Genomic DNA, 20950 nt, shown 5'->3' with positions numbered 1-20950 from the left:
TTACTCCTTTAGGAGATTTGAAATGGCACAAAATGCCGGAAGTTTCACCTTCCTTGACAACGTAAGATAAAGTGCTGGGATTTGTGTGTGAGGAACTGGGAAGTGGCATAGCTGATCTGATGATTTTCTAATATGACTTTTCATATGTAACGTTAGGGCTTTTGGACAGCAGTCAAAGCAAGGGGCTCTGGCTATAACCTCCTACACTGCCAAGTGAGTTTTGACAGGACTTAATCTGGCAAATCTGCAGTGTCTACAGGAGGGTTTTCAGGCTGGTGGCATCTGTAGATTTCAGATGGAGCAAATTAGCTGACAAAATAGGTTTTGAAGGCTGCTGTGTTACACTGAGAGGTCTTTGCCATGGACAAAGGAAGTGACAAATAGCTTTCCTTGAAATAGATGCCAGGCACAAGCTGTAAATCAGCCAGCAGGGAGGTAGAGCAACTAGAGAGACTAATTTCTCTCCTGGGAGAATGAGTGTCACACGAAGAAAGCACATGTTTGATCATCCACAGGCCACTTGGACTCTAGTACTGGCACATAAAGCAGTTGTCGAGCTTTGTGGTTTCTTGATTTGGGTTTTTTTTCAATTCTGAAAAGTTAAACACCCCACTGGCAAAGCATGCCCCAGTGTGCACTCTGTCCATCAGCTCTTGTTATTCCACTGAAAGCCTGATTTTCACCTCCTCTTTCATTCCTTTTCCTTAGGTTGAAACACCTGCAGCTGCTTCTTAGTTTTTGGCTGTCAGACTGAGCTGAGCTGTTCTGTGTCTTCTATAGCACTGCGGGCTCTTTCCCTAAACTGGTAGTGCATTTTCTCAATAAAACAAAGGTTGGAGTTATCTAAAAGTCAAATTTTAAATATCAGAGCAATGTAAACTTTTGTATTGTCAGTGAATAATTCTGAAATTCTCCTAAACGTTGGCAGCTGGTTTAACAGTGAAGGAATGTCTTGTGTGTAATTACATTACCAGGGGCTTGGTTAGTTCAGCTTAGCCAATCAACTATGTAATACTTTTTATTTATGGAGCAGTTATTTACTTAACTGGCTACATGTTTTTATCTTTTAACATTATTAATGTCCAGCTAAGACTGTCAGAGTATCACTTTATTTACCAACATTTTAAATTCTTTAGAAACATAGAGGTGGAAGGTAAGGTAAATGTTTCTGCTATCCAGAAGATTTGTAGAAGTGGGTCGTTCACTGGAAACAGCAATAAGATACCCCATAATGTATAATTGTTGATTATGTCTTTGCTAGGATGTCAGGAGCTTTTCCATTGTTATGCAACTCTGAGTGAATGGAAACACCTTTCTTGCAGCTGAAAAGATAATTCATTCTGAATTACTGTGCAACAAGCCAGGGTGCATTGCACTACTGAGATGTGAGTTGCTGCTTACAGAAGAGGAGTAGCTGTGCTACTCAGGCCATCTGTGTCTGATTGTGCTGATGGGTCTCCATTTGGACTCAGCTCTTTAAATAAATCTTGCTTCATCATTGAAGCACTCCAGGCTTCTGTGAACAAACCTGAAGTGTTTTTGCAGCACTCTGCTTTTAAGTGTTGATGTTATTCACAGTGATGTAGACCAAAAGCTGTAGGTTGCCTGCACAGTCATGGGAAGCAGACGTGGTTGGCAGCAGTCTTCTTTTGTATTAGGGTTATAAAGCAACATCTCATTCATTTCATGTCGCTTACTGAAAAAACTGTACAAGAAAGGAAACTGTTTCCCTGGCAGTTCAGAGAACGCATTACTGTAGAGGGTAAGTAGTTTCCTCCATTGCTTATTTGCTAGTGGAGAGATGCTCAGCTGAATAAGGGCCAGACATGGAAGTGGTAATCATTAAACAAGCAAATCCACCAGCTGCACTCTCCAAAAAAAATCATGGCAGAACATACTTCCCAATCCTGAGAAGTGCTAAGTTCTCTGTGCAGTGGGAGGAAGATATGCTTGGTGCTGTGGGGTGAGAGTACTCAGCACCTTACAGAATCTCACATGGTCAGCTGCAGAATTTGTGCATCTGGCCTTGGGAACTGTGATCTGCAGATTTCTCCCCTATCTGCAGAGCTATTCAGACACAACATTGAAGTGTGATGTGAATGTTCAGAATGACAGATAGTGGTTAACTGTTTATAAAAATGGGTCAAAACTTGCCATATTCCTCCTGGATTTTTGGGTTTTGGGGGGTTTTTGGTGTTTTGTTTTGTTTTGTTTTTCTTGAGGCACATTCCTTTGTGTTCTAGCAGTTGAGAAAATAACCTTCTGAATCAGTCTTAATGGTTAATTTAAATATTCCCTCTAGTTATTCAATTCCATAGGGAAGAAAAGTTTTTTGTGTGTCAATTGCCATTGCTTTTTTTCTTTTTTTTTTTTTTTTCTTTAGGTGAACATGTTTGTGGAAGGATTCCATGATGCTATTCTTCTTTATGCTCTAGCTTTACAGGAAGTCCTGAAGTTTGGTTTCAGTAAGAAAGATGGTGAAAAAATTGTTCAGCAAACACGAAACAGAACATATGAAGGTAAGAGTTAATATAGAATTCAAGCTTTCAGAGTCAAAAAAATTTGGATATTTATTGTGTACAGAGTAAGGACCCATGCCTACTCCATTCTCAAATGAGAGGGAAATAACCACATGAAACCACATATATCTTGCAGGCTGGCTCACATACCTCCCTAGTCTGACTTTCTTCTGCACCACCCCTTCAGGTCTTACTCAGTTCAAAAATCTCCTAACAATTTAATGACCCTCACTGATGTTGTAAAGAAATACCAGTAATTTCTCAGGCTGCTTTGTTTTTGAAAAGATTACAGCTGCTCACTTTACTCATATGCATCTATTAGCCCTCATTTTTTCCATTTGACTTTTTTATCTTAAAAGCCTGGGAATAGACAGAAGGAAGCAGGTGCCAGGTTTTTTTGTTTCCTGACGGGACTCCTTTGGGCCCCAGAAGGATGTCCCCCCCAAGCCTTCTTTCAGAAGCTGAGCCTATTATCTCAGAGGCAGCAGCTGAACAGCACTCTGCCTTTCTGTACCTAATCCTGTAGGTTGCGGTTCCACAGTGCAACTGACACTTGTATGTCACCCTGCTGATACAAGGTGATGGAAGTGCTTTTGCCAGGTAGGAATCATCATAAAGAAAACGAGTATTACTGGATTAATCAGTCATATCTTAGAATATTGCTCTTTATCTCTTAGAATACTCCAGTGTTCTGGTGTAGGATTGGCAAAATTTCCTATGGAAATGCCTAAGAGAAGGAGACATTTCCCCTAGATAAAGAATGAATGATAAATTTGAATGTGCAAAGAAAACCTCAGTGGTTAGGTTCTCAGCTCTAAGGACACACCGGACCTAGTGGAGGAAGGCATGAAGAATAGCAGCTCCTCTCTTCTGTTCTCAATTTTTGTCCTGAACACAAGGCGGAAGAGTCCCCAAGGCAGCTTAAGATAACACAAGGGATTGCTTTAAATTGTTCTGGTTGCAGTCATCCCATAAGGAGCGCTGCACCAGATGCAGACTTTGCTTGATGTCCCAGTACCTCCCTTTGCATCCATGGTTTCCCAAAACACAGTGTTTTAACAGAGGGAATCTGGTGTCTAAAGATTTGCCTTACTGTTCGCTTATCTTGTGTATGGACAGATGCCCCAGCACAGCCTGTCTGTGCTTTCTGTTCTCTGGGAAGCCACCAGCAGGTGTGTCCATGCAAGACTTTTACAGTACCATGTACTCCTTGCAGGCCACTTGGTTGATTCTCACACCTTGTAAATCCAACCAGGGAATTAAAAATGTTCTTTCCCGACTTGTGAAAACCAGTTTGTTGTTGCTGGCTGACCTGTCACACCTACTCTGAAAATGTAGCTGTCATGTTGAGCCTTGAGGGTGCAGTTTAAAAGGTCAAAATGCCATGTAAGTCATATGCCATCTCTTCTCTGTGGCAGTAGTTTGCTGGATGTAATTTACAAGGATAAACCTGATTCTGAAAGAGACCTTTAACTTGGTATCTTGCAAGCCAGTCCTTTTAGGAAAATGTTGTCCCTTTATTCTGCCTGTAAGTCCCTCTCTGAAGTTGATGCAGCATCTTGGAGTATGGTCCATGCGTACATCCACCAGGTTCTACTGCAGGACTGAAGCTTTATAATTCACTTAAATATTTGCAGGCCTTGATGATGACAATTCCAGTTTCATTAATTACATTAATTTAGCTGGTGGTAATAAGATATTTGGTTGCCAGGGCACCTAATTTTGCAGCCAGCTCTGAATAGGTCACCCATCACAACTCTAATAGAATGTGAATGCTGTTTCCTGCAGTGTTTGCAGTCTGCCATCTGCAACTGCATGGACATCATGTGCTTAGGAAAGGATTAGGCTGAGGTGACCAAAGGATTTCTTACTGTTACGGCTGCTAGAGACACCCTGGTATGAGTCCAGGGCAAGTTTTGTGGAGAATATTTTCTATTTATTGGCATTTTCTTTGAAAAAGTAGCAAAATTTTCTGTATGTACCTGTCTAACAGAACAAAAAAAAGAGCCCGGATAAAATCCTCTCACCTTCATCCAAACAAAGTTCTTCATTCAGGTTGTTTCAAAATTTCTTAAGTATGTTTCTTATGGAATAACATTGCAGGAAATGTTGACATTTCAAACTCTTTGTTTTGTTTCAGATGGAAAAGTTAAAAATTAGTCTATCCCATTGAAAAAAATGCGTCGGAATTCTGAGTTTCAGCCAATTTAATACCTACTTCCAAAAACTGAGTTTTAGCTTTCTAAGCTAGGAAGGATCCAGAATCCAAATTTCAAGGATGTTGCAGCTTGTCATAGTGGCCTCTTCCAGTGCTTTCACAGCCAAGTGGTTTTTATACCCATTCTGTTTTCCTGCAGTAATCAAATTGGGAATTGTTTGGTAACTGTATTGTAATGAAACCGATGCTCAACAATAATCTTCCAGTGACCATTGCGTATTTTGAAAATCACATTTAAGTTTAAACATTCCTAATATCACTAAATGGGAACAGAGACAGATAAATAGAGGTATGTTAATCTGTTGTGTCTTTACTCTCATCAGGTATGTGGAGGGGAATTTATACTCTGGCTGCATTTCTGATCACTCTCTCTTCTGATGTACAGTCACTGAAAATTTGATTCTCTACTGCTTTGTGCCTGGTCTGGTCATGAATTTGGTATCATGTGGATGTATAATGATGCGTGTTTGATTTGCACTGGTGTAAATGTGCACCTCTGGTGCCAGGCAGTGGAGGATTGCATTTTGGAATATCTAAGGAGATAAAGTGTATCAGCAAAGGCTTACAGTGTCTTCATCGTAGTTAATTGCTAGTGTGTAATGGATTTTAAGAACCTGTTTGACTTGCAGCATAAAGATTAGAGCCATGCTGTTTGTACACAAGGGCCTACATTGAAAGAAAAGGTTGAATACAAGGAAGTGTTTATTCATCATGCCCATTGGAACAAGTTGCTCTAGCGAGGTTGTGCAGTTGCCATCCTTGGGTGTTTTGAAGACTAGATAAACCCCTAAACATCTTCCTATTCTGACTTTCTGGCTGACTTTGCTCTTAGCAGGAGGTTGGACTCAAGACTTCATTAAGTCCTTTCAAACTTCAGTTACCCCATCTCTATGATTCCCAGTTTCCCTGAAGTTTCCTAGAACTTCTAAGGGAAGAAAGTGAACTGGAGAGGTGTCTAAAAATATAAAATAAACAGCACCATATTATGCAGTTAATCCTATGTAACTGAATGCAGGACTTAAACATAGGTAGTGCACATGGTGCCGCCTCCAGTATCCCATCAGATGGAAACAACACTGGATTGGCTTTATGGGTGCACCAACCCCTTTAGCCTGCAGGGTGTAGGGCTGTGCCCCTGTGTTCTCTGCAGCACATGAGCTGGACTTTCCTTACTGAGGCATCATTAGGTATTTCAGGGTTAGACTTTCTGTAAATAATTCACATTAAATCTTTTTTTTTTTTTTATTCTTGCATTCTGACTTTTGGATTAGATTTTTCTCACGTATTCCCTAAACAGCCTCACACATTTGATATTTAAAAAGGAGAAATGTTAAGAATTCAGGAATGCAGACATTGAGATGAAATTACAATTTCTTTTGGAATGCCAGCAAAAATGCTGGGAGACTGATGAGATTTCCTGTCATATCCATCTGTAAAAACCTGTCCACTTGTTTTCTTGTTTTCCTTGGAAAGGCTCAGTATTTTAATTAATTTTCTAATTCTTCATATGCCATTCTGTAGGCATTGCAGGGCAGGTGTCCATTGATGCCAATGGAGACAGATACGGGGATTTCTCTGTGATTGGAATGACAGACCCAGAGGCAGGCACACAGGAGGTAAGGAAACAAACACCATTGCAGTTGGCCACTGATGAATTAGCCAATGTAATACCACATGATATCATCTGTTTACTTGGTGAACATTTGGTTATTTAATATGCAATTTAAAATGGTATTGCTTAATCTTATCAACTGAGAGACCAAATCCTTTCTGTAAAATAACTGTCTTGCATTAGTTATCCTAAGGTTTTTTAAATTTTCTTAACTTCCTTTCTTTAACAAGACATCTTTCTTCACATGATGCTAGGGTCTTTAAAATTTAAAGGGTGAAATCCTAGAGGCTAGCTAAGCACTGGTAAATTCTGAATATGGGAAATTGCTATTTAAAATGAGCAGGGCTTTTTATTCGTTGGTAAGAAGAAAGGTTAACCTCATAGCAATAGGGCTGCACAAATCACCCTGGTGTATGAACACAGTGAGTTACAGGTATTTTAATCTTACCCTGTGGTCAGCTATAGGCAGAAGTGCAGACCTTGCCTCACCTTGTCCATCAGGCAGCAAGACCTGAGTTGTCTTGTTTTCAATGATTAAGAGACATTTTAATCAGACAGCTCCACGTGGGTTATTCCACTGGATGCAGCAGGAGTGGAAGCAGTCAGACAGTAAAAAACAGTCTATGAGAAATAGCACCAGCTGCACATAGAGAATAGCACAACTGAGTTTATTAATACATGCATTGCCCTAACTCCAGCTGCAGCGTAAAGCTTCTGTTAGTTCAGCTTCAGTGTCAGCATCTACCTAAGCTTTGCTGGCCTCCTCTGTTTCATCAGTCTCAACCATACGACAGCAGCAAGTCTGAGCTGAACATTTCTACATGTGGAATCCAGTGAAGTTAAAATGTTCCTGTCTGTGCTGAGGCAGAGAAAAAACTCAAGAAGCCTTTTTAAAAGCATCAGGATATCTGGTGTGTTTTTATGTATTTTAGTGTGTAAAAGTAACTGAAAAACTACAGCAGCAAACTGCAGACACTCCAGAGGATAGGAGTACTCATCATTAACTGAAACTAGGAGTACAGTTTGATTAGGATAACTTTGGTTTGAACTACTTGTATCTCCTCTGTTTGTTCACCCCCATTAGCTCTTTCTCTCATCTGTCAATGTGATCCCCCTCTCCTACCCTTCCTTCCATTGCTCTTTCACTCACAATTTAAACTATCTTTTACTGCTTGATGTTACATTTCTTCTTTTACCATATTGCTCATTTTAATTTCCCTCTGTTGTGTATGTGATGTATATAAATCTACAATATACAATAATATAAATCAACATATTTTACATGTGGTTACTTACTACTTGTGTCTGCTATATTCATTTCTACCCTTATGCCTCACTAAAAACATTGTTTCTTCCATGCCTTGTTTTATTGATTTTGCCAATTTTTTTGTGTGTTTGTATGAGATGTTTCTTAGCTGAACTGAGCCAGATGAATGGATGTTTGGGCAGAGCTGATTTTCCAAGTTCATTCATGGAGTTTAAAGCTAGAAGAAAACACTAGATGACCTAGTTTGACCTCTGCAGGAAGGTTTCTTGCTGTTGTATGAAGCCCTGTAGTTTACATGTGATGAAAGCTCACACTGTAACAGGCATTGTTTTTCATTTGGAGACACTGAAAGAACAGGGACTGCCTCGCTTGCTCCCTCGATGTCTGTTCCACTATTTAACTACACTTGCTCTTTAAAGATACATATCCTACTTCTGATCTGAATCTGTTTGATGGCTACTTACAACTATTTGGTCTTCTTAAGCCTTTCTGCATGCTTTCATATTTAGTAAGCCGTGCTGATAGAGAACTCTCCCACTCATGTTTGATAAATTAAACAGTCTCTTAATGAACAATCTGCTGCCTGCAAATGATCTCAGAGGTTTCTTCCCTTTACTTCTTCCAGTTCGCTGAATTTGCCTTTATTTTTGAACAAATGTTTTAAAAAGGTTTTCTAAGGATTTATCTTCCATAGCAAAACTAAGGAATTTCTTTATTTAGTGTGAAATCTGCCTTTCTGTACATAACCCATGCAAACGTTATCTCAGAACTCCTTTCAAAATCAAGTCTAGGTGAAAGATTTGTACAGGCTATCGGTAGCTCGAATTATAAACCTAGTGTATTAATAGATGTTTTTTATCCATGGTAGAAGCACTATGAACAGAAATACGTGCTTCTACCATTGTTTCTGACTACTTCATTGTCATAATAATTGACTTACTACTGTATCTAGGGGTTTTTTGGACTATTTTCCAGTGACTGACTTAGCACAATTCAGTCCTGCAGCTTTGTGGTAGACCCAACATGCATTATTTTGGATAAAGCCTGGATTTACTATTGAGGACAGGACTGAAATTCTGAAGTTTCTTGATGAATTGGTCTGAAATTATAGTCTATTCTACCAGAACAATAAGCATGGAAGTCCCTTTCTATGTAGATGTCAACAACTGCATAAATAAAAGGTGGAGAAAGACAGGCTCCATCCTAGTTCTTCAGAAGATTCAAAGATTTTAGCTGAACATGATCAAGTACCTGCAGATCCTTGGAAAACAGGAAAGTCCAGGCTGGAGTGTGTAGTCGGGAGCCTCAGCGTACTTGAAATGATATTTTCACTTGGGTGGGTGACAGTCCTGATCGCTCAACCCGCTATGGATCAATTGAAAAAAGCTCAGGGAGAGCAGGAGGAGTACTCAGATGGTTAAAAAACGCTGTGTGAACTGGGTTTATATAGAAGAGAAGCCTAAGGACACACCAGATAGGATACCATGAGTATGTAAAGCAGTGTTTCAGAAAGCAAGTCTCTGTCCATTGGCAGTTCGGTAAGTAGCAATAGATAATTGCAACAAGGGTGATTTAGGTTACCTTAGGAAAAAACACTGACAGTAAGGGTAGCTAAATTCCAGAATAATTGCCTAGAGGAATTGTCAGGTCTCCATCTCTGAATGCTTTTAAGAACAGGTTAGATAAACATCTGTCAGGAATGCTTTTGTTCAACTGATCCTGCCCTGGGGCAGGGCACGCACTGCATAACCTCCTACAGACCCCTTCAGCTTGATTCTTTGTGATTCAACATCCTGCCACAGCCATCCAAGTGAGTGATGCTGCTCTCCTGTTTAGTTTTACTTCCCTAAATTGATCAGAAAATATTTTTATTCCCTTTTTTTTTTTTTTTTTTTTTTTTTTTGGCGTAGGTGATCGGAGACTACTATGGAAAGCAGGGGCGTTTTGAAATTCGGCCAAATGTGAAATATCCTTGGAATCATGGCAGGCTGCGACTAGATGAAAGCCGGGTTTCAGAGCACACAAACAACACACCATGTAAATCATGTAAGTTTAGTGACTTAATGCTTCTGCCCAGGCTGCCAGAGAGAGGAATCCATGTGGTGATGCAACATAATGGGATATAGTAAGTTCCTTAGCACAGTTGTCCAGTTGAGACACCGTGACTAGGTCTCTGCTGACTGTTGGGGAAGTTAAGGTCTGGCAGCTGCGGGTAATATGTGGTCTGAATTACTTCCCTGAATTTAAACGTGACAGTAATCATGATGCACAGTCCAGGGCCCTGGAGACTTTAGAACTTCCCAGGAACTAAAATCTCTTTTAGCCAGAAATCTAAAATCTGTTTTAGCCTGAAAGAAGGACATAACTGAAACCCCAAATAAAGAATAACCATATCGATAATTAGCAGCTGGGAAGGCAGTGTTGATGGGAGTAGTGTTCTTCCAGTGCAGAATGATTTTCAGTGCTATTGAGAGGGCACTGTGAGAGGCCAGTAGACTGAGAAGTGAAGTCTGTGAATCCAGAAGGCTGTGACTACTGCCCACAGAGAAGGTGCCCTTGTTTTGCAGTGTACTGACTTTGCAGATCATATTGTAGTGAGCAGGATGTTGCAGGGAGAAAAGGGTGGGAAGGTACTGGTGCCTCAGTGGCAAAGAGTGGTCTCAGCTATCCACAAACAAATTGCTAGTGCTGCAGTGACAAGGTATCTGCAGCCTGACAATTCTTCAGTTCCTGAAAAACCTGTGTGTATGTACATGCTGTAGAGGCTATTTCCAGCCCACATCCTTTATGCTTAGCATGGTGTATCTGTGCACCTTTTTCCACGCATCCTGATGTACAGACAAAATTGCCTTGCACTTTACAGAGTAACAGTCCTTACTTGGGCTCCCCATCAGCCAGTGTGCTTCTTGCTCTGCCTTTGCCGAGATTTGAAGCAAGGCAAAGCTCATCCAGGTTTAACTTGAAACAACATAGGTTCAGAAGAAATAAATAAATTGAGGAACTCCTGGATAATCAGACACTTATTTTAATAAGCCTGGGTGATAGCGGGTTATGATGCTAAGTGAAATGAGTTTGTATCTGTTATAATCACTCAGGGCATATTAAGTGCTGATTCCTATTATGTGCATCACTGTAATCCCAGTCTGTGTTATGATTCAGACCAAGTTGTCCAGACCAGTTTGCTAACAACATTCCTGTGCATCATGTCTCTAGAACTGTGTCTTCATCTGACACTGATCTTCAGGACTTAACCCCAGAAAAGCAAGGACAAAAAATAAACATGCAGAAACTGGAACTAAGAAAGAGGTTCCCATGGAGTCCTGAGCTCTGAAAGGCTTTTGTATTATCTGATGTTGGTCACTGATTTCCTAGTTGTGTGTATTTTCCAGTATGTGAATGCAGATAGCTCTCATTATGAACTCTGATTGTTTATTTTTCCCCTTTTCAAGCAGGTGGTCTAGGAGAATCAGCAGTCACAGGAATAGTTGTGGGTGCCTTGCTCGGAGCAGGATTGCTAATGGCTTTTTACTTTTTCAGGTTAGTCCGATTATTTGAAAGTTCTGTGAATTCTTTACTTCAAAGCCTCTTAGCTCCTGGCAGCACATCCCTGATGTGAGACAGGAAGGCACCATAATAATCTGTGGTAAAATTACCACCAGAACAGCACGCTTGGATTGTCCTTTTGTGTATATCGAGATAATTTTTTTAACTCAAGGCCTCATCCTGTAACCACTTACATCTCTGAGTAACTTTGATTGTGGAAGTAATTCCAATGAGTTCTAGTCATTCACAGTTGCTTTAGTAAAACACCCTGGCCTCAAAAGCTGCCTTTGGTACTTCCTGCCAGCACAATTGTGCAGGCTGTGGTTGTGCAAGAGATTTATATCACTTGCCTGGTACCATGCTTAGTTTTTCAGTATTGAGCAGAATTGTACGGGAAGCTAGAAAGAGATTTCTGTTTTGGTATAACAGAGAATTTGGATTTCAAAGCTGTGCATTTAACTTAATAAGCTGAGGTCAGTGCAGGGTGATCAGTGTTTTATTTCTGGTTAAGTAAAATAATTCTTTCACAGCTCTTCAACAAATCTCAAGTCTTAAGAGCTGATCCTACACTGACAGAATAAATCAGTTATACATGTTCAGTATATTATATATACTATATTTTATCCTTTTATGCTATGGAAGAGAAAAAGAGAATAAAATTATCCTCTGCATATAAGAATTAGCTAAGTCAATCCAATAAGAATAATTGTTTATGAAAGAATGTTAACAAAATGAAAAAAGTAAAAAAAGCTTCAATTCACCAGCACATTTCCAGGGTTTCAAAGGTCCCAGAACCAGGATTATTCGTCAGGTGCTTACAACTAAAATTCTTCAGTGTGATTTTATTCTTACATGTGTTTGGTGCTTATATAATATGTTGTTTGAAAGAAAATAAGTTAGCCAAGACTGATTAAAGACTCTCTTTAAAAGAAAATACAAGTCTGTCTTCATATTGTATGTCATCAGAGGTACTTGCATCTTTTATAAATTCTTAATCTGAGATGACAATTTTGAGCTGTGTTTTTTATCATTACTGATACTGAGGACGGAATTGGTATGTGAGGACATGAAATGAGGCTAAAGGTGTATCTTGGGCCGAAGGAAGCCTTGAGTACTCTGTTAGATATATCTTCATGTATGAGACACCTAAAGGTGAATTTCACCCTGGGCATCTGATTGCACTTACTCAAAGCAAGTATAGTGACAACCCTCTAATTCCACCATTAGAGTGAACATATGAAATTTAACATACAAAGATGTATGGGTCAGATTTTCAGAAAATGTAGGTCTAGCAATTGTGTGCCTGTCAGTAACTTGTACCTGCAGCTTTGGTACCTTTCAAACTGTATATATCTTCTGATTACATCTCATTTGGATCTGTAATTACCACAACCAAGCATGCAAACTTGGCATACAAGCTTTCTGTCACACATCTTCGCAAGCAGAGCTGTATGCATTTGGGGCTGTACTAATGCCTTTTGGAAAAATTGGTCCTGAAAACGAGTAGAAGCATAAATGCATGAAATATAGATAGGAATCTTCTTAATGATTTTGGGGATACTAAAGGGGAAACTGAAAAGCAGTCAAAGGGCTTGTTTGACGTATAAAGTAACATAACAGAATTCTTCAAAAGGCCTTAGAGGAAGACACACAGGAAAAACTGTTTCTGATGCATGAGCAATTGTGTTTATTTCTTATCTACCCTCTACATCCCTTTTCTTAATTTATCATACTACCTCCTCCTCTGACATTACAAACATAGTAGCTTTCTCAGAGGGAGAAGGGAGGATTAGTTAGTTAATACACAGTTTCAGTGAGAAATGCAACTGAATAGTCAGATCTCTTGTTTGAACTCTGCATAAAGTGCTCCCCCACCCCTGTTACTGGAAAGAAATTTGGCTTTGATCAATACAAATCAGTGAAGTGACACAGTTCACATGACACTAGATCAGAAATGTTCAAAGAAGAAAATGTCTGTGTCTTGGTGCTTTGAGACTACTATGTAGAAATTAACAGGCATTCTTGAGCCTGGGTAAAACGTTTCAAGGCAAACTACTTTAATCTTTGACCAGGGTTTCACATTCTGCCATATTTCATTTTTCAACTGGCACCCAGCTGTCCCCTACAGGCATTCTTTATAAGGGAAGTCCTGTTACCCTATAGCTGGAGAAGGATTTCTCACTCTTGTTCCTTTCCTTTCATGTAGAAAGAAATACAGAATAACTATTGAGAGACGAACTCGACAGGAGGACTGTAACATGGGGAAACATCGGCAGTTACGTGAAGACTCCATTAGATCTCATTTTTCTGCCGCATAAGGAAGAAGAAAATGAATCCCATTCTTCCTAGGGGAAAAAAGAATTGGGGAAAAAAAGAATTAGGGAAAAAGACACAACCAAAGACATCAGTGTAAAAAGAAGAGGCTCTTGAACTCACTCTTTTAAGCAGTAATTTTGTCGTAATTTCTTTCAGAAGCTCAGGAATGATTTACTAATTACATTGTGCTGTATGGCCTTTCATCTCATGAAAAAAGAAAATGATGCAGTTTGATGTTACAGGATGTACCTAGTATGTAAAGATGGTTTTTCTTAAAGCATATGTTAAGGGGAGCGGATCTGGGTTTAACTGATGGGGAATGCCTCATTCTGTTCCCTCTTTTTTCTTTTCTTAGCTCCTACCACCTCCTTCCTTAATTGTATCTCACTCATAGATATCAAATATGGTTTCACAGGTGGAGGTGTTGGTTGCTGTCAAAAGGAGGAAAGGGATTCTTTTGGGGATGATCCTGCCTCACTGAATCATTGCAATTGATTATAGGGGATACACGATTGGGCAAATGGAGTTTAGTTCTGGGAGGGAACTGGCACTTGGGTGTAATTAATTCCATTGGGGCATAATTAACTTCACTGAGAAAGTCAGGCAGGTGGAAACACACACAGAAAAATTCCTTGTTTGTGTAGTATCACAATCAAAAGCACTGATTCTCCCTCTTAGATGCTGGGAGTTAGGAAAAACTCCAGTGAAGGACATGAAGTTTCACTGATATGACATAGTGAGAGAGAAGACAATCAGGCCTCCAGAAAGGACTGCCTAATTCCTCAGTCTTATGTGTGTTTAATCAAGCTTCTTACTCTTCACTGCCATGACTTTTAAAGAGACAAGTATAGTCCATGTAGGGCCTGCTTCTGTTCCCAGTGAAGTCAATGGCAAAAATCCCATTAACTTCAGTGAGCACAGGGCTGCATCCAAAATTGTAAATATGAAAGTGTTTGTATAGCTGACACAATTCAAAAGGGGATCTTTTTTGGTGTAAAAATGACATTCCATGCTACCATTTTATTTTTAGGATATTTTTATCTTGTATTTTTCTATTAAAGTATCTATTTTTGCTTTGGTAGGATTAAAAATTAAGGAAGAGGATGTTTTGAAGACGTATTTTTTATGATAGGAGTAACATGCAGGGAAAGTCAACAGCTGTAAATATGTTTTAGAACTAGTATTTAGGGAGGGAGAAGTGACTTTATCAATAGTAACAGACTTTTTGCCCCACTTTCTTCTCCAGGCATGTGCAACATTCAAATAGTTATTTAAAAAATATACATGCAGTAATTGTATTGTCCATGTGATGATGGACCTGATCCTGAAAATAATGAACTTTTTGCATGTTAAATAGTTCTACATTAGTCAGTGAGACTAAATACTCATGTGTGTGCAATTAAACACACAAGGAACTACCTTCAGGAATTGGGGTGGTAAAATACTGCTCTAGGGCTGACTTTAGTCCTGCTGCCGTCAGTATCCCTTGGACTTTTGCCATTGACTTTACCAGAAATAAAACTGAGTCTGTGATGAATTAGCTACTAACACATTATTTTATACTAGACAAAGGAGTGCTCTGTGCTTTCTAGTCAACAAATGGAAGTGAACAGTACGTATTATAAATGTGATGACCAAGATCCATAAAAATATTGTCCATAGGAAAACCCAGCTATGACTGTGGTCCTAGTGCATGAAATCTTTTGGTTTATCCTATTTTGATTTCATAAGTAGAATTTCCTGGTCTCAGCAGTCAGCCAGACTTGAAAGTTAATCTCAAAACTGGCCCTAAAGCCTGTGTTCTACAGAAGTTCTAGGCCCTGAAAAGCCAGAGTGCCAATTCATAGAAACAATTTTAGGGTAGCTGGAAGTAAGAGCAAAAGCTGGCTCTGCCTTGTTTCTGCTGTCTTTTATTTGTTGGTGGGGAAATAACCAATGGAGTGTTTCCTTGGACTCTTTTCCTTATGTTACACTTGCCTCTCAGCACATTCATCACCTGCCCTTGTAAAATACCGTCCAATGTCCCAGGCAGTGTTAGGGAAAGGTTTCCTGACTGTCAGGCAGCTTCAGTATAGCTGGTGGATGTAGACCAGGTAGATTTGGTATCTTTAGGACTCATTGTAATAGGTGTTGTTTACACAGTAGATTTCCATTATGCTGTTTCCCAGTCTGAGCCTGTGTGACCAAAGTAACACTGCACTCAATGGACAGTTTTCTGAAGTAGCCTCTTTTTCTCATGGGCACCAACAAGCAATGTAGGCTATAGCAGCATTCGTAGTGCTGTGGAGTGCTGACTTCCACATTCTTATCTTCAGCATGTAGACTTCCACTGCAAGTTGACAAAGATGAAGCAAAACTTGCCATAGTACTGGTGATTTAGTATGCTGAGACCCAAAACTTCAGAGTTAGATGTCTGGATGCTTTGTCCTAGGCCACTGGTAGTTCTGGAGAACCAGAGACTTCCTGATCAGTTTTGGGAATTCTTTTCAAGCAGTGGAGTTTGTCTAGCTCATGGGCATGCATAAGATTTGGGGTTTTTTAAATCATTTCCAAGGGAATTTTGATCTACTTCTTGTTTTGCAAATATGGCTTTCAATATTTTTACTTTCTTTCATCCACTTGACTACTTTGCCACAGAAAAAGTAAAGGAAAATTTTCAAATATGTAAAGAGGATATGATTTGAAGCATAAACTTTTTTGAAATTGTTTTTTATGACTTGTCTTGCAGTGTGAACTGGTACTGAAACCATCACTAGTTAGAGAGCAGGACAGTAGCATAGGTCTGCATGTTTCTTGTCAGGTCAGACCAGAAGACACAAGCCAGGAGATGTGTCTGAGACAATAAATTGTCAGTACAGCTCTTCTATTGTGTCATCTTACTGTAACTAAGCATATTTAAAAAAAAAAAAAAGGTTTAATGGAAGGCCACTTTTTAATTAAAATAGTGTAGGGTTTTTAATCAGGAAGGTTTTTTATGAGATATCTGTTGGTGGGATGCTGATGGAGGCCTAGCCACACTTTACATCCCAACAGCTCCCAACAAAAGTGAACCTTTCTTGCACACTAGAACATTTTATACTAATGGGCTTTAATCTTTCTACATTGGCGCACACCTACCTGTTAATTTTCCCCATGGAAGTGTGGAGATTGTTAAAGACATTCCACATAAGTAGATAGCCGTATAGCATAAACAAACTTGCACTTCTTAGCTGCCTTTCACAGTGCTCTTACTAATACTTCCCAAGTCTTTTATAGACCGTAAATCAAAAACTGTGTGGAGTTTAGATTATTCAGCAGAGAGATTCTTTACCAGGTAATGCACTCTTCCTTTCTGGTTCATCTGCATTAGCTCAATGTCAGAATGTTTAGGCTTCAAACTCTGTAAGGGAATGTCTAATTAAAATAATTTATTCTCAAAAGAGTTTTCAAAACCTACATTTTTAGCTTTAATAATGTGGCCATATTAAAAACATTAATCTGTATTATAGAGCAGCATAAGGAGGGCTTTGACACAGCTCAGCACGTTAGAACACACTTTAAATCACTCAACTTCAGCTGATAAGAGCTTTGCTCACTTGGAACCAAAGGGTATGATCCTAGCCATGGCTGAATGAAAGGGAATCTTGCCGTGTGCTTGAATCGGAGAAAGCTTGGCCCCATGGGTAATAAGTTTATTGCTAAATCTTACTGTTGTGCCTGTTAAATTGAACTAGTGGCTTCATACTTCTTTTTTTTTTTTTTTTTTTTTGGTCAAATTCTGATAAATTCTGCTAATCTAGCATTTTTTTAAATTACCAAATGCCGGTCAGCTTAATATCTGGTTAATCTCACAGTTCATGAGGGTTCTATGATCTGACTTCTACATTCTTATCTTCAGCATGTAGACTTCCACTGCAAGTTGACAAAGATGAAGCAAAACTTGCCATAGCACTGGTGATTCAGTATGCTGAGACCCACAACTTTAGATCAGATGCCTGGATGCTATGTCCTGGGTCACTGGTAGTTCTGGAAGTTTTGTTTATGAACAGTTTGTGTGTCCTGAGTTGTCTGTGACTATTGCCATCACCAGTTAATTTCCAGTTCCTTCTGTGATGTGCTTCATTGAAGAGCATTCTCAGCTAAATTCATTCAGTCATTGCTAAGACTTTTGATTGAGAGTAGTGTGCACCTTGCAAGATTGTGGCCAGAATCCTGTTTATTCAAGAGTTATATTTGTTCACTTCTGAAAATAAATTTTATTTATCTCTTTTCAATTTGGTTTTATCAAATGCTTTCTGGCATTTTTGAAAGTATTTTGTTGTTTTTTAATGTAGAATTATTAAAGTGTATCTAATGCTTTGAAAACATTCGTGCTGGACCTAAGAAGAGTGTGCTCCTTGACAGCGTGTTTTACTGAATGAATCTCTGATTTTTTAGCTAGGAGATGAGATCACAGTTCCATTAAGCTGATGAAAAAAACCCCTTTCATTGATTCAGTGGAAGTAGACTTGGACCCTCAGTGAAGTGTCTCCAGGCTTTAAACTCAGCATCTTGAAGCAGTTCAGAGTGAATTTCTCAGCTTTGCAGTAGAACAGCCTGCATCAGCCTTAGCTGACCTTGGCTCCGGCCTGATTTTCACCTCATGAATGCCATAATGCTCCTGGAAAGCCAAGAATAGACATCAAAGACAGGAAGCTAATAGTCCTGGTCATAAATTTCTGTGGCAATTCAGTCCACCTTTTCTGGAGCTCAGGACAGTTTCACATCCTTCACTGCCTTCCTTTGCGCTTCGGAGTAGCCATGTAGCTGGTCTATTTCTTTAAATAAAGCAGTTGAGGTTATTTTCCCTCTTTTTCTCCCAGGCTAGTGTGAACATTTGAATTCTCCATTGTTTTCAGGCTCTTTTCTCTAGCTTCAGAAGTACTTTGAAAAGAGACAGCTATTTTCCAGCATTTAGTCAGAGATGCTCCCTCTTCTCTGAGAGGTGGCTTTTGTGTAGTTTCAGCCACTGTCATTGCTGCAGTGCTGCTCAGCTGCCTTCACACCTGGTGCTGGGGAATAGCCACACTGGCTGTTATTGGAGGTGTAGACCCAGCACTGGCTGATGTGGTCCATCTTTTAACTAAGCAAAACTGAAAAATCAGATCAAACAAAAACTTTTTGAAGTTTAATCGGAATTTTTCAGTTAGTATCCTTTCCTTTTAAAAACAGCCAAGGCTTCTATAAATAACTGTGATTATAAAATCAATCCCATTAAAATCCCATTAAAATGATAACTGGGTGCCACTGGGATCAGCAAAAATGAACTAGTCCAACATTGTGAGATGACACCAGGTGATGTCAGCCAGTCTTTCTTTTTTCCTAAGCCCTAATTGTTGTTACTATAAAACGACACCAAATCTAGTGACCACTCTCCACAAAATAGGGCATATGGGAACAGAAATTTGAGTTTCTAATGGTCCATTACCTTTTCTGTCGGTCAGCAACATGCCCTAGTATCTTGGCTCATGAAAGTGAGCGATGAAGGGACAAATTTCAGTAAAGTGTGTGTTTTGTAGGAGGCAGTTTTAGCCCTTTTTAGAAACAAAGACAAAAGTTACTTTTTGGAGTATGTTTTTAAGGACATGCTGGAAAAAGTTTCATCTTCAAATGTGTTGTGTATGTCTCCTCTTCTCCCACCCTTTCTTTCTGCTATTGGAAGCACAAAATGATTGTGCGTATATGAAATCTTTCAAGTGGAAGAATGGAAGTGTTTGCACTGTGCGTATCCCTGCTTAGAGGCAGAAATGAAATCGAATGGCTTGAGGCCTGTATTTTTTGTATTCTTGAATACCTTTTAACATCTGAGCTCTGAGACTGATGGAAAATGATTGTTGAAATTAAAACAAATAGCTGTGAGAGACCTCAGATTTGGCTGTCTACAGGGATCATCAAACTGTGTGGCAGGCTTTGATAGTGTCTTTTCTCTTCTGAAGAATGAGAAGAGGCCTAAGCACTGTGGTTTGCCCCACTGAACCCTTAAGTCTGGCATAAATGCAGCTCTTCCTTTGTCTCACTTGTAGAGAGAGAAAGGACACAGGTTAATGATGATGGTTTTGTGAGGTTACTGCTGGTTTTGATCAGGAAGACAATGGTGCCACAGCTTTGAGGCTTTCTTGGGCTAGTGTTTAATTATGTCCAGAATATCATTACATAGACTGTTTTATTATGCTATTACTTCATCCAAAATGTACCTTTCAGAATGACTCCTACCTGACATGCACCAAATTTGCAGCATACAAAGCTAGCTTTCAAAAGGAGAGGCTTAGAGCTCATTCAGAATCTCTCACTAACCACTAAGTTCTTACGCTGCAACTAGGGCAAAGTATTCTAAGTAACCTGACACTGTTAAAGTTTGTATGTTAAGCTATAGTACTTTAGAAATCTTATGTGGATTCATTAGGTGTTAAATCTTTGAAAGGTTAAAATCCACTCTGTATAAACTGTTGCTTGGTGTTTGTCATGTGAATGTTTCTAGAGGACACTTGAGCAAGCAAAGAAAATGTACCAAGAAAGGGATTAAAAAAAAAAGAAATCTTGTTTTAATGTTTGGGGTTTTTTTGTAATCTCAACTGGTATGCACAGGGAACACACAAGTCTCCTCCCCAAACAATGAAGGGAGGTCTTGCTAATGTTACACACTACACTATCAGCAGACGTAATGAGCACAGCTATGTTGGCTTGTGCCTGATGATGATCTGGACTTCTCTTTCTCTGTGAACTGCATAGGTAGTGTGACAGAAAAACAAACCATCTCTGAAAAGCCAGTATCACAGTTACTAATCAGAGGTCATTTGTTTTGGTGCCATGTGAAATGATTAATGTTTCCTCCCATATTTAGTATCTCCCTGATGTAGCTTTGTGGCAGAAGTTGGCATGCCTTATGCAGTATAAGTATAAGTATAGGATGCAAAGGATGAAAATATCTCTTGAGAATATGCAGAGAATGTCTGTGCAGTTGAGTTAGGGAGAGAGAAGAGGGAAAATGCTCAGGGATTGATGATACTACTATGATGATACTGTTGACTCTACAAAGGATTGGGATCAAGCTTTTTCTGCACAATACACTGTCCTTATTGTTCAATATCTGCTTTATCAGAGACTAAGAAAGCTTATTCACTTTTTAAATCTCACATAGCCCCCTCATTTAAAATTTAAGCAGGATTTAAGTGGTGTGTAGGAGCTGCTCAGGGTGTACCATGCCCTAAGGTTGTACCATGCCCTAAGGTTGTGTTTTAACTTAGTAACAGTGTTGGTTTTGTGTGCAGATCTAAAAGTGCTGAGAAGATTTGGGTAGAGTAATGAAATGAAAGTAATGGGTAGAATTCGCTGTGTTTCTTGTGCAAAGGGTGTGATTATCACAAAACTAAAAGGACTCAGGATGGACACTGTGGACGTTAACTTTGTCCCCCTTTTTTGGTGATATTGTTCATTCTTAATGTAAAAATACTGGACAA

The 20950-nt window shown here is 39.3% G+C and overlaps 1 protein-coding gene across 1 annotated transcript in view; it reads left to right on the top strand.

Moving 5' to 3' along the window:
• The window catches only part of NPR3 (natriuretic peptide receptor 3), a gene marked incomplete at both ends in the record, with an annotated part of 38481 nt that extends 25004 nt beyond the window's left edge, over nt 1–13477 (top strand). The window contains 5 exons of the mRNA XM_080637466.1: nt 2384–2519; nt 6259–6353; nt 9527–9662; nt 11066–11153; nt 13366–13477. Of these exons, the coding sequence (XP_080493592.1) occupies nt 2384–2519; nt 6259–6353; nt 9527–9662; nt 11066–11153; nt 13366–13477 (567 nt within the window). The remainder of the gene's footprint in view (nt 1–2383; nt 2520–6258; nt 6354–9526; nt 9663–11065; nt 11154–13365) is intronic.
• Nucleotides 13478–20950: the final 7473 nt, after the last annotated feature.

This window comes from Psittacula echo (assembly GCF_963264785.1).
Source record: "Psittacula echo genome assembly, chromosome: Z".
NCBI lineage: Eukaryota > Metazoa > Chordata > Aves > Psittaciformes > Psittacidae > Psittacula > Psittacula echo.
Note: the sequence above shows the minus strand (reverse complement) of the source record. Positions and strands in the feature narration are given on the sequence as shown.